General features: G+C 44.5%; 1 protein-coding gene across 12 annotated transcripts in view; it reads right to left on the minus strand.

Annotated features, from left to right (window-relative positions):
* Hen1 (Hen1 methyltransferase) overlaps positions 1 to 12,941 on the minus strand; it is a 371,894-nt gene extending 358,953 nt beyond the window's left edge. For 6 of the 12 annotated variants that reach the window (XR_011393634.1, XR_011393633.1, XM_070097629.1 and 3 more), the window contains exon 1: positions 12,816 to 12,939. Coding sequence is in view for 1 of the 12 variants with exons in the window: in XM_070097630.1 (XP_069953731.1) it covers positions 12,816 to 12,822 (7 nt within the window). In the remaining 11 variants the exon portion in view is untranslated. Of the gene's footprint in view, positions 1 to 12,815 lie in introns of all 12 variants that reach the window. The other 6 variants (XM_070097636.1, XM_070097637.1, XM_070097631.1 and 3 more) reach the window with 4 other exon arrangements.
* Positions 12,942 to 14,110: the final 1,169 nt, after the last annotated feature.

The raw sequence follows: 14,110 nt of genomic DNA on the forward strand, positions 1-14,110 counted from the left end.
TCTACTATGTATTCAAAGCACAGAATCACATGATCACAAGCTCCTAGGGTCCTCTCATATGCGATATCCTCAATGTCTGAACTGCTCAGGGTGAACAGAAGGTCCAGTCTTCCTGGTTCATCCTCTCCTCTCTCTCTGAGGTTTTTCAGTACTGCATCCATCATCTTGGCTCTCCATGTTTCGGGGCCCCAGTGTGGCTCCAGGTTTTCCCAATCAATCTCCCTTTGGTTGAAATCGCCCATAACCAGTAACTTTGCTCTGCTCGAGTGTGCTCTTCATGCCACCTCAGCCAGTGTGTCCACCATTGCTCTGTTGCTCTCTTCATATTCCTCTCTTGGTCTCCTGCAGTTCTGTGGTGGATTATACACCATTGCAATGACTACATCATGTTCCCCAGACAGAAGTGTACCTACTGTGCAGTGCCCTTCTCCAATCTCATCCATGCCTCCCATTTCCTCAAATTTCCATCTTTTTTTTATGAGCAGTGTAACCCCTCCTCTCCCTCTGCTCCTTCTATCTTTCCTCAGGATCTGATATCCTAGTGGGAAGATTGCTTCTGTTATTGTCTCAGTGAGTTTCGTTTCTGTGACTGCTATGATGTCTGAGGACTTCTCATTGATTCTTTCATGCCACTCCTCATATTTATTCATCATTCCATCCGCATTCATGTACCAAACCTTCAACTTTTCTAAAACTGTGGTCCTGGGAGAATATTGGGGTTGGGAGAGTGGTAGCCCGGACAGGGGCCTATGGGGGGTTGTGGTGGGGTGGGGGCAGAGTTCCCATAGTGGGTTGCTGTAGGGGTGGGGTTCGTGGCATGGAGGGTGGGGACAGAGGGATCAGTGTACTCACCTAGTTGAAATTGCAGGGGTCAAGTCCAAGCTCCTGGCCCTGCCTCTTCACTGGTCACTACTAGGTCACTCTCCCTGAACCGTGAGCTACATCATACCTCTGCTTAAAGCTATGTATGGATCCTGCCTCCACTACATTGCTTCCCAAACTATTCCACTTCCTGACTAATCTGTGGCTGAAGAAATACTTCCTAACATCCCTGTGATTCATCTGTGTCTTCAACTTCCAACTGTGTCCCCTTGTTGCTGTGTCCCATCTCTGGAACATCCTGTCTTTGTCCACCTTGTCAATTCCTCTCAGTATTTTGTATGTCGTTATCATGTCCCCCCTATCTCTCCTGTCCTCCAGTGTCGTCAGGTTGATTTCCCTTAACCTCTCCTCGTAGGACATACCTCTTAGCTCTGGAACTAGTCTTGTTGCAAACCTTAGCACTTTCTCTAGTTTCTTTACGTGCTTGGCTAGGTGTGGGTTCCAAACTGGTGCCGCATACTCCAATATGGGCCTAACGTACATGGTGTACAGGGTCCTGAACAATTCCTTATTAAGATGTCGGAATGCTGTTCTGAGGTTTGCTAGGCGCCCATATGCTGCAGCAGTTATTTGGTTGATGTGCGCTTCAGTAGATGCGCCTGTTGTTATACTCACCCCAAGATCTTTTTCCTTGAGTAAGGTTTGTAGTCTCTGGCCCCCTAGACTCTACTCCGTCTGCGGTCTTCTTTGCCCTTCCCCAATCTTCATGACTTTGCATTTGGTGGGGTTGAACTCCAGGAGCCAAATGCTGGACCAGGTCTGCAGCCTGTCCAGATCCCTTTGTAGTTCTGCCTGGTCTTCGATCGAATGAATTCTACTCATCAACTTCACGTCATCTGCAAACAGGGACACTTCAGAGTCTATTCCTTCCATCATAACGTTCACAAATACCAGAAACAGCATTGGTCCTAGGACTGACCCCTGTGAGACCCCACTGGTCACAGGTGTCCACTCTGACACCTCACCACATACCATGACTCGCTGTTGTCTTCCTGACAAGTATTCCCTGATCCATTGTAGTGCCTTCCCTGTTATCCCTGCTTGGTCCTCCAGTTTTTGCACCAATCTCTTGTGTGGAACTGTGTCAAACACCTTCTTGCAGTCCAAGAAAATGCAATCCACCCACCCGTCTCTCTCTTGTCTTACTGCTGTCACCATGTCATAGAACTCCAGTAGGTTTGTGACACAGGATTTCCCGTCCCTGAAACCATGTTGGCTGCTGTTGATGAGATCATTCCTTTCTAGGTGTTCCACCTCTCTTCTCCTGATAATCTTCTCCATGACTTTGCATACTATACATGTCAGCGACACTGGTCTGTAGTTTAGTGCTTCATGTCTGTCTTCTTTTTTTAAAGATTGGGACTACATTTGCTGTCTTCCATGCCTCAGGCAATCTCCCTGTTTCGATAGATGTACTGAATATTGTTAAGGGTACACATAGAGCCTCTGCTCCCTCTCTCAGGACCCATGGATAGATGTTATCCGGCCCCATTGCCTTTGAGGAATCTAGCTCACTCAGAAGCCTCTTCACTTCTTCCTCGGTTGTGTGTACTGTGTCCAGCACTTGGTGGTGTGCCCCACCTTCCGTCTTTCTGGAGCCCCTTCTGTCTCCTCTGTGAACATTATTTGAATCTCTTGTTGAGTTCCTCACATACTTCATGGTCATCTCTTGTTGTCTGTCCTCCTTCCTTCCTTAGCCTGATTACCTGGTCCTTGACTGTTGTTTTCCTCCTGATGTGGCTGTATAACAGCTTCGGGTCAGATTTGGCTTTTGCTGCTATGTCATTCTCATATTGACTTTGGGCCTCCCTTCTTACCTATGCATATTCATTTCTGGCTCTACGACTGCTCTCCTTATTCTCCTGGGTACTTAGCCTTCTATATTTCTTCCATTCCCTAGCACACTTGGTTTTTGCTTCCCTGCACCTTTGGGTGAACCATGGGCTCATCCTGGCTTTTTCATTAATCCTGTTACCCTTGGGTACAAACCTCTCCTCAGCCTCCTTGCACATTGTTGCTACATATTCCATCATCTCATTAACTGGTTTCCCTGCCAGTTCTCTGTCCCACTCTGTGTGTTTGCATGTGCATTTGTGTACTCATATATGTGTGAGTGCTTGTGATCATGTGTGTATGTATACTCGTGTGTGTGTACTCACCTATGTGTGTGTGTGTATATATATGTACTCACCTAGTTGTGGTTGCAGGTGTCAAATCACAGCTCCAAGCCCCGCCTCTTCAACTGGCCGCTACTCAGTCACTCATCCTGCTCCGTGAGCTTTATCATACCTCTTCTTAAAGCTATGTATGGATCCTGCCTCCACTACATCACTACCCAGGCTATTCCACTTCCTGACAACTCTGTGACTGAAGAAATACTTCCTTACATTCTTGTGGTTCATCTGAGTCTTCAACTTCCAACTGTGACCCCTTGTTGTTGTGTCCCATCTCTGGAACATCCTGTCTCTGTCCACTTTGTCTATACCTCTCAGTAATTTATGTCATCATCATATTCCCCCTATCTCTCCTGTCTTCCAGTGTTGCCAGGTCGATTTCCCTTAACCTCTCCTTGTCGAACATACTCCTTAGCAAACCTTTGCACATTCTGTAGTTTCCTTACATGCTTTACTAGGTGAGGGTTATAAACTGGCACTGCATATTCCAAAATGGGCCTAACATACACAGTGTACAGTGTCCTGAATGAGTCCTTATTTAGATGTCGGAATGCTGTTTTTAGGTTTGCCAGGTGCCCATACTCAGCAGCAATTATATGTTTGATGTGCGCCTCAAGAGATGTGCCCGGTGTTATACACACACCAAGATCCTTTTCCATGAGTGAGGTTTGAAGGCTCTGGCCCCCTAAACTGTATTCCATCTGTGGTCTTCTTTGCCCTTCCCCAATCTTCATGATTTTGCACTTGGTGGGGTTGAACTACAGGAGCCAGTTTCTGGACCAGGCCTGCAGTCTGTCCAGATCCCTCTGTAGTTCTGCCTGGTCCTCGTCTGATTGAATTCTTCTCATCAACTTCACATCATCTGCAAAAAGGGACACTTCGGATTCTATTCCTTCCGTCATGCTGTTCACAAATACCAGAAACAGCACCGGACCTAGGACTGATCCCTGTGGCACCTTGCTCGTTACAGGCGCCCACTCTGACACCTCGCCACATACCATAACTCGCTGTTGTCTACCAGACAGGTATTCCCTGATCCATTGTAGTGCCTTCCTGTTATCACTGCCTGGTCCTCCAGCTTCTGCACTAATCTCTTGTGTAGGACTGTGTCAAAAGCCTTCTTACAGTCCAAGAAAATGCAATCTACCCATCCCTCTCTCTCGTCTTACAGCTGTTCACCCTGTCACAGAACTCCAGCAGGTTTGTGACATAGGATTTCCAGTCCCTGAAACCATGCTGACTGTCACTGATAAGCTCATTCCTTTCTAGGTGCTCCACCACTCTTCTGATAATTTTCTCCATGACCTTGCATATTATACATGTCAGTGGCACAGGTCTATAGTTTAGTGCTTCTTATCTGTCTCTTTTTTTAAAAATTGGGACTACATTTGCTGTCTTCCATACTTCCGGTAGTCGTCCTATTTTGAAAGATGTGTTGAAGATAGTCGTTAGTGGTACACAAAGCACTTCTGCTCCCTCTCTCAGGACCCATGGAGAGATGTTATCTGGCCCTATAACCTTGGGGGTATCTAGCTCGCTTAACAGCCTCTTCACTTCTTCCTCGGTTGTATGTATTTTGTTCAACACTTGATGGTGTACCCCACCTCTCTGCCTTTCTGGAGGCCCTTCTGTCTCCTCTGTGAACACTTCTTTGAATCTCATGTTGAGCTCCTCACATACATCGCAGTCGCTTTTTGTGACCTCCCCTCCTCAGCCTGATTACCTTGTCCTTGACTGTTGTTTTCCTCTGGATGTGGCTGTACAACAGCTTTGGGTCAGATTTGGCTTTTGCTGCTATGTCATTCTCATATTGTCTTTGGGCCTCCCTTCTTACCTATGCATATTCATTTCTGGCTCTACGACTGCTCTCCTTATTCTCCTGGGTCCTTTGCCTTCTATACTTCTTCCATTCCCTAGCACACTTGGTTTTGGCCTCCCTGCACCTTTGGGTGAACCATGGGCTCATCCTGGCTTTTTCATTATTGCTGTTACCCTTGGGTACAAACCTCTCCTCAGCTTCCTTGCATTTTGTTGTAACATATTCCATCATCTTGTCCACTGACTTCCCTGCCAGTTCTCTGTCCCACTGAACCCTGTTCAGGAAGTTCTTCATGATTGCGTAATCCCTTTTCTAGTAGTTTGGCTTCACTTGTCCAGCCCTTCCTGCTTCCCCCTCCACTTGTAACTCTATGTATTCGAAGCTTAAAACCACATGATCACTGGCCCCCAGGGGTCTTTCATATGTGATGTCCTCAATATCTGCACTACTCAAGATGAATACTAGGTCCAGTCTTGCTGGCTCATCCTCTCCTTTCTCTCTGGTAGTGTGTTTTACATGAGGTTTTCCAGTACCACCTGCATCAACTTAGCCTTCCACGCTTTTTTGGCCCCCAGGTGGCTCCAAGTTCTCCCAATCAATTTCCTTGTGGCTGAAGTCACCCATGATCAGTAGCTTTGCCCTGCTCGCATGTGCCCTTCTGGCCACCTCAGCCAGTGTGTCAACCATCGCTCTATTACTCTCATCATACTCTTGCCTTGGCCTCCTGCTGTTCTGTGGTGGGTTATACATCACTGCAATCACCACCTTGGGACCTCCAGACTGAAGCGTTAGTACTATGTAATCTCTTGCTTCTCCACTGTTTCCTCTCTCCAGCTCTTCAAATCCCATCAGTTGCTGATCAGCAGTGCCACTCCTCCACCCCCTCTGTTCCCTCTGTCTTTCCTCAGGATGATATCCCATTGTAAAGATGGCATCTGTTATCATCCCTGTGAGTTTGGTTTCTGTGAGGCTATGATGTCCGGTGATGCTTCTTTAACTCTTTCGTGCCACTCCTCCCAATTATTTGTTAATCCATCAGTGTTGGTGTACCATACCTTCAGTTTCCTCTCCAACACTGTGTTTTGGGGGATCTGTGAGGGTGGGGGAACTGGTGGTGTACTGCGGGGTTCTACAGCATAGTGTGGGATGGGGGCTGCGACTGTGGATTGTGGTCTGTGTTGTGACAGCGTGACTGTGAGGTTAAGAACATAAGACAGAAGGAAGACTGCAACAGGCCTACTGGCCCATGCAAGGCAAGTCCAAGTCTCCTACCGGCTTAAGCCAATACCCCAACCTAGTCAGGTGAGGTCACATTCACTTAGGGAAGGAGAATGGCATCTGACCTAGTAGCACAAGCTAGTCAGATCCAACTCACACCCACCTGCACCCACTATGTATTTATAACCCATTTTTAAAATTACAAAATGCTTTAACCTCTATAACTGTGCTTGGAAGTTTGTTCCACTCATCCACAACTCTATTACCAAACCAGTGCTTTCCTATATCCTTCCTGAATCTGAATTTTTCCAACTTAAAGCCATTGCTGTGAGTCTTGTGTATGTTAGATATTTTTAGCACACTATTTACATCCCCTTTATTTATTCCTATTTTCCATTTATACACCTCAATCATATCTCCCCTAATTCTACACCTTTCTAGAGAATGCAGATTCAGGGCCCTCAGTCTATCCACATAGGGAAGATTTCTGATACATGGAGTCAACTTTGTTATCTTCCTTTGTAAGTTTTCCAGAGCATTTATATCTATTCTGTAATACGGTGACCAAAACTGTGCAGCAAAATCTAGAGGAGGCCTAATCAAGGATATACAGAGTTGAAGAACAACCTGAGGGGGGTGGTTGTGTGCGCGCCTGCACTTGTTGCTCTGCCCTGCTCTGGTTGTCCTCTGCTGATTCTGTCCTTGTCTCTCCTCCTAGCTCCTTTCACTTTTTTTTCTTGTGTGTGTGTGTGAGAAAGAGAGAGAGAAAGAGAGAGAGAAAGAGAGAGAGAGAGAGAGAGAGAGAGAGAGAGAGAGAGAGAGAGAGAGAGAGAGAGAGAGAGAGAGAGAGAGAGAGAGAGAGAGAGAGATAGAGAGAGATAGAGAGAGAGATAGAGAGAGAGATAGAGAGAGATAGAGAGAGATAGAGAGATAGAGATAGAGATAGAGAGATAGAGATAGAGATAGAGATAGAGAGATAGAGATAGAGAGATAAATATAGAGATAGAGAGATAAAGATAGAGATAGAGAGATAGAGATAGAGATAGAGAGAGAGATAGAGATAGAGAGATAGAGATAGAGAGATAGAGATAGAGATAGAGAGAGAGATAGAGATAGAGAGATAGAGAGAGAGAGAGACACTAGGGGTTGCTTGACAGTAGGGGTTGCAAGATTCTGTATGAGGCACAAGTATGCTCACACCTTGAGTATGCTCCACTTTCTTGGTTTGCTGCCCCCCTCTCATCTGCGACTGCTTGACAGAGTAGAGAACAGAGCAAGACGTCTCATCTCTCGCCTGGACCCATCCTGGATAGATCTGTCATTTCAGCAGAGCCTTCAACATAGGAGGGATGTGGGTGGCCTTACTGTTATGTACAAGGCCAATATTGTCAAAGTACCACACTTGGATCCACTTCGAGGACAGCGTGAAACAAGCTTTTATGCCACAAGACGGGCAGAAAGCAGCAACTTCACTCTGGCTGTACCCTTCTCCAGAACATCACTCCATCTGAGATCCTATATACCCAGGATGACTCGAGTATGGAACACATTCGTACAGCATAATGATGTCAACGAGATAAAGTCAGTTGATCAAATGAAAAGGCTGGCCCACAGATGGCTCCAACTTCATCCTGTTCCCTACTTGTATGTCTCATAACAATAAAAATGCTTTCAAATGAGCTGATGTAGGTAACAGCTCTTAGCTTGCCAATAAAGTTAGGAATCCTTAACCTGTAAATAGCTTGTCAATAAGAGAGACACCCAACAATTAATATTTGCACCACTAACTCATTCCAGTTGTCACCAGGTGTGGACATGTAAATTGCTCATTACTCTATAATTTATTCATGATTGTAGCCATGTATAAACGTAAGCAAGTAAATTTACTTACATGAATCATTACCTTTGTAACTTGTTCAGCTATCAAAACTTCGGGGTCCAGTCCCTAGAACCATTACAGGTCTCCCTCAACATTCACGTTTTCAACTTTCACAGGCATCACACATTCGCGAATTCCTAACTGCCAAATTCCCAACCGCTAAATTCCCAGGCGCCAAATCATATTTAAGTTTCCCGCCACCCGCGAGTCCCTACTACCCTCCCTCTGACCCCCGCAACTGGCAGACAGCCCTTATATTAAATTTAAACAGTTGTGGTGTAAAATGTTATTTACAGTAAGTTGATACAACAAAATTATATTATGTCTTAAAAGAGTACCAGTGTATCACTAACCTGTGGTGATAAGCATTTTGTTGTGAGTTGAGCAGATTATAATCTGCTCAACTCCAAACTTCAATAATTATTGAAGTTTGGAAAACTGACTACTAGCCAATGATTGACCACACTCTTCGTCTCATAATTTATACGACTAATATCTCCAAACTACCAATTTGTACAGGAAGTCGTTATTTTTACCTGGATTTAAATACCTTCCCTGAATGTTAAGAAATAAGCCAGAGGCCGAGTTTAGTAGACTAGCTAACCACTAATTCCTTAAGGGAGGTAAACTGATGCTAGTAAGCTCTTGATCCAAGGAACTGGACCTATGCTATCTTTCCTTGGACTGAACCTGATTGCCTCTCAATCCCTAGGTACTGTATGACCCCTGTGTTTAGTGGTTCATGTACATATCATAATAAACAAAATATACATGTACAGCAATAATAAATATTGCAGTACAGTTTCTAGGGAAAAGTCATTATACATGAGCTGTAAAGTATAGACAGAGGCAGGGCCATACACTGCAATATACACTGTAAAGTGGCCAGAGATAAGGTCACACACTAGTGTGGCCAGAAACAAGGCCTTACATTACAACATACAAAGAAAAGTGTCGCCAGACAAGTCTAAACACTACAACATATAATGTGAAGTGTGGCCAGAGACAGGACCACACACAACAACATACAGTGTTAAGTGTGGCCAGAGACTGGGCCACAAACTACAACATACAGTGCTCAGTGTGGACAGAGACAGGGCCACTCACTACAACAACTACACCATACAGTAAAAAGTGTGAACAGAGACAGGCTCACACACTACTACATACAGTGTTTAGCACTGACAGAGACAGGGCACACACTACACATACTGTGCTCAGTGTGGACAGAGACAGGGCCACACACTACAACATACAGGGCTCAGTGTGGACAGAGACAGGGCCACACACTACAACATACAGTGTTTAATGTGGACAGAGACAGGACCACACACTACAACATACAGTGTTCAGTGTGGACAGAGACAGGGCCACACATTACAACATACAGTGCTCAGCATGGACAGAGACAGAGGCACACACTACAACATACAGTGTTCAGTGTGGACTGAGACAGGGCCAAGCACTACAACATACAGTGTTCAGTGTGGACAGAGACAGGGCCACACACTACAACATACAGTGTTCAGTGTGGACAGAGACAGGGCCAAACACTACAACATACAGTGTTCAGTGTAGACAGAGACAGGGCCACACACACTACAATTATATCATACACTACAAAGTGTGAACAGAGACAGGGCCACACACTACAACATACAGTGTTCAGTGTGGACAGAGACAGGGCCACACACTACAACATACAGTGTTCAGTGTGGACAGAGACAGGGCCGCACACTACAACTATACCATACACTACAAAGTGTGAACAGAGACAGGGCCACACACTACAACATACAGTGTTCAGTGTGGACAGAGACAGGGCCACACACTACAACATTGTGTTCAGTGTGGACAGAGACAGGGCCGCACACTACAACTATACCATACACTACAAAGTGTGAACAGAGACAGGGCCACACACTACAACATAGTGCTCAGCATGGACAGAGACAGGGCCATACACTACACATACAGTGTTCAGTGTGGACAGAGACAGGGCCACACACACTACAACATACAGTGCTCAGTGTGGATCAAGACAGGGCCACGCACTACAACATACAGTGTAAAATGTGGACAGAGACAGGACCACATGCTACATTACATTTTAAAATGTGTACACTTATTAAAAATAAAAAATATTGTATCAATACTTCAGAATTCTGAATGTACATGTATACAAGTACATATGTGCAAGTATGTATGATGGTGTGGTGAAGATGGCAGTAACGGTGACAGTGTACATTAATATGCCTCAAGCAGTAATGAAGACTAATGCCTGTGATACTGCTCACAGCATGGAATGAACAATACTGCTCACAGCATGGAATGAACAACACTGCTCACAGCATGGAATGAACACTGCTCACAGCATGGAATGAACAATACTACTCACAGCATGGAATGAACAACACTGCTCACAGCAAGGAATGAACAATACTATTCACAGCATGGAATGAACAACACTGCTCACAGTATGGAATGAATACTGCTCACAGCATGGAATGAACAATACTGCTCACAGCATGGAATGAACAATACTGCTCACAGCTTGGAATGAACAACACTGCTCACAGCATGGAATGAACAACACTGCTCACAGTATGGAATGAACACTGCTCACAGCATGGAATGAACAATACTGCTCACAGCATGGAATGAACACTACTCACAGCATGGAATGAACAACACTGCTCACAGCATGGAATGAACAATACTGCTCACAGCATGGAATGAACACTGCTCACAGCATGGAATGAACAACACTGCTCACAGCATGGAATGAACAACACTGCTCACAGTATGGAATGAACACTGCTCACAGCATGGAATGAACAATACTGCTCACAGCATGGAATGAACAATACTGCTCACAGCATGGAATGAACAATACTGCTCACAGCATGGAATGAACACTACTCACAGCATGGAATGAACAACACTGTTCACAGTATGGAATGAACAATACTGCTCACAGCATGGAATGAACAATACTACTCACAGCATGGAATGAACAACACTGCTCACAGTATGGAATGAACACTGCTCACAGCATGGAATGAACAATACTGCTCACAGCATGGAATGAACAATACTGCTCACAGCATGGAATGAACACTGCTCACAGCATGGAATGAACAATACTGCTCACAGCATGGAATGAACAATACTGCTCACAGCATGGAATGAACAATACTGCTCACAGCATGAACAAGGGATGCACAATGCTCGGTGCCTATCCCTCCCCAGATTAAAAATGTGAACAAATATTATCTTACCTCATCTTACCATAAATATGGGATGCACAATACAGCTCACAACATAACCAAGGGATGCACTATATTGCTCACAAAATGAGGAAGATTTTTTTTTTTTGGGGGGGGGCAGTATTTTTAACATAGGAAGGTTATCCACCTAGGATAACCCAAGAAAGTCAAACAGACAAACTTTATTTTTTCTGCAGTATACAAAATGCAGTTTACATGCAATAAAATACTGTTAACCCTTAAACTGTCCAAACGTAGATCTACGTTTTTTCAACATTTGAAAGTATGTAAAAAAAAACGTAATTTTTTTTTTTACATTTGAAAATGTGTAAAAAAAACTTTGAATTACTTTTTTTTTGTTATATTTGAAAATATGTAAAAAACCGAAGATCTACTTTTGGAGCACTACGCATGTGAACGTAAATCTGTTTGGACAGTTTAAGGGTTAAAGGACAAAAGAAAGCCATTAGTATGCAGTTCATTTCGATCAGACTAATACTAATGTTCACACACTGCTTAAGAACTAGACATAAGCTACTGAGTAATTTTTAAATGTACAAACCTGAAGTAGCTAAGTGAACAATAGGACAATTTTAAATATGCATTAATACAAAAAAGAGGTAGATAAATGAAAGTAGTACAATTTTAAGGATGCATTTAAAATGATTCAGTGATCTTAAGTTAAATTAATGCGGGTGTAAAGTGACTAATACCAAGGTACCTACTTACTGCTAGGTGAACAGGGACAGCAGGTATAAGGTAACTAACACCCAGGTACCTACTTACTGCTAGGTGAAGAGGAACAGCAGGTGTAAAGTGACTAACACCAAGGTACCTACTTACTGCTAGGTGAACAGGGACAACAGGTATAAGGTAACTAACACCCAGGTACGTATTTACTACTAGGTGAACAGGGACATCAGGTATAAGGTAACTAACATCCAGGTACCTACTTACTGCTAGGTGAAGAGGAACAGCAGGTGTAAAGTGACTACCACCAAGGTACCTACTTACTGCTAGGTGAACAGGGACAGCAGGTATAAGGTAATTAACACCCAGGTACCTACCTACTACTAGGTGAACAGAGACATCAGGTATAAAGTAACTAACACCCAGGTACCTACTTACTACTAGGTGAACAGGGACATCAGGTATAAGGTAACTAACACCCAGGTACCTACTTACTACTAGGTGAACAGGGACATCAGGTATAAGGTAATTAACACCCAGGTACCTACCTACTACTAGGTGAACAGAGACATCAGGTATAAAGTAACTAACACCCAGGTACCTACTTACTACTAGGTGAACAGGGACATCAGGTATAAGGTAACTAACACCCAGGTACCTACTTACTACTAGGTGAACAGTGACAGCAGGTGTAAGGAAACATTTCCACACGTGCCGGGGATCGAACCACGGACACAGTGTGAGTATGGGACATCAAACTAGTAGATCACGCCGCACAATAAGATATTCACTATCACCATAGCACAGCATCATTTTTTTCCCGTTTCTGGCACTTCCACAATCTTTCTGCAGTTAAATAATAAAGTACAGCCAATGATACTTACCACACATATCAATCGTCTCCGTGTTGTTGGGGGTTTATAGAGTCACTGACAGTTGACGCCGTGTGGTGCCCGGCCTTCCTCAGCTCGCAGGAGACACCGTCTCCAAGTAAGTTTATTCAGGTATACACAAATACAGTTACATAGAATTATCATACATAGCAGCATATGTGTAGAGAACCTAGGATAACCCAAAAAAGTCAGATAGAGTGACTTAATTCCATACGTGAAAGCAGGGATGTTCGTAACAATTTTTTTTAATAATATAATATCTTTATTTACTACAGGTACATGTACAAGGTATACAGTCCTAGCTGACATCAATGACATACTACTGTATGAAAAGCCGGTTATTATGTAGAGCATTTCGGGCAAATTAGGTCAGTTTTGTCCCGGGATGCGACCCACACAAAATAGAGCGAAACATCAACGTGAAAGACCTGGGAGTGATCATGTCGGAGGATCTCACCTTCAAGGACCATAACATTGTATCAATCGCATCTGCTAGAAAAATGACAGGATGGATAATGAGAACCTTCAAAACTAGGAAGGCCAAGCCCATGATGACACTCTTCAGGTCACTTGTTCTATCTAGGCTGGAATATTGCTGCACACTAACAGCACCTTTCAAGGCAGGTGAAATTGCTGACCTAGAAAATGTACAGAGAACCTTCACGGCGCGCATAACGGAGATAAAACACCTCAATTACTGGGAGCGCTTGAGGTTCCTAAACCTGTATTCCCTGGAATGCAGGAGGGAGAGATACATGATTATATACACCTGGAAAATCCTAGAGGGACTAGTACCGAACTTGCACACGAAAATCACTCACTACGAAAGCAAAAGACTTGGCAGACGATGCACCATCCCCCCAATGAAAAGCAGGGGTGTCATTAGCACGTTAAGAGACCATACAATAAGTGTCAGGGGCCCGAGACTGTTCAACTGCCTCCCAGCATACATAAGGGGGATTACCAACAGACCCCTGGCAGTCTTCAAGCTGGCACTGGACAAGCACCTAAAGTCGGTTCCTGACCAGCCGGGCTGTGGCTCGTACGTTGGTTTGCGTGCAGCCAGCAGCAACAGCCTGGTTGATCAGGCTCTGATCCACCAGGAGGCCTGGTCACAGACCGGGCCGCGGGGACGTTGACCCCCGGAACTCTCTCCAGGTAAACACCAGTCAACTAACACCCAGGTACCCATTTTACTGATAGGTGAACAGGGACATGAACAGCAGGTGTCTTATGGAAACACGTCCTTATGTTTTCCAGCAGTAACGGACCTCAGTGTGTGAGCT

The sequence above is a fragment of the Cherax quadricarinatus genome, chromosome 58 (genome assembly GCF_038502225.1).
Source record: "Cherax quadricarinatus isolate ZL_2023a chromosome 58, ASM3850222v1, whole genome shotgun sequence".
Lineage (NCBI taxonomy): Eukaryota > Metazoa > Arthropoda > Malacostraca > Decapoda > Parastacidae > Cherax > Cherax quadricarinatus.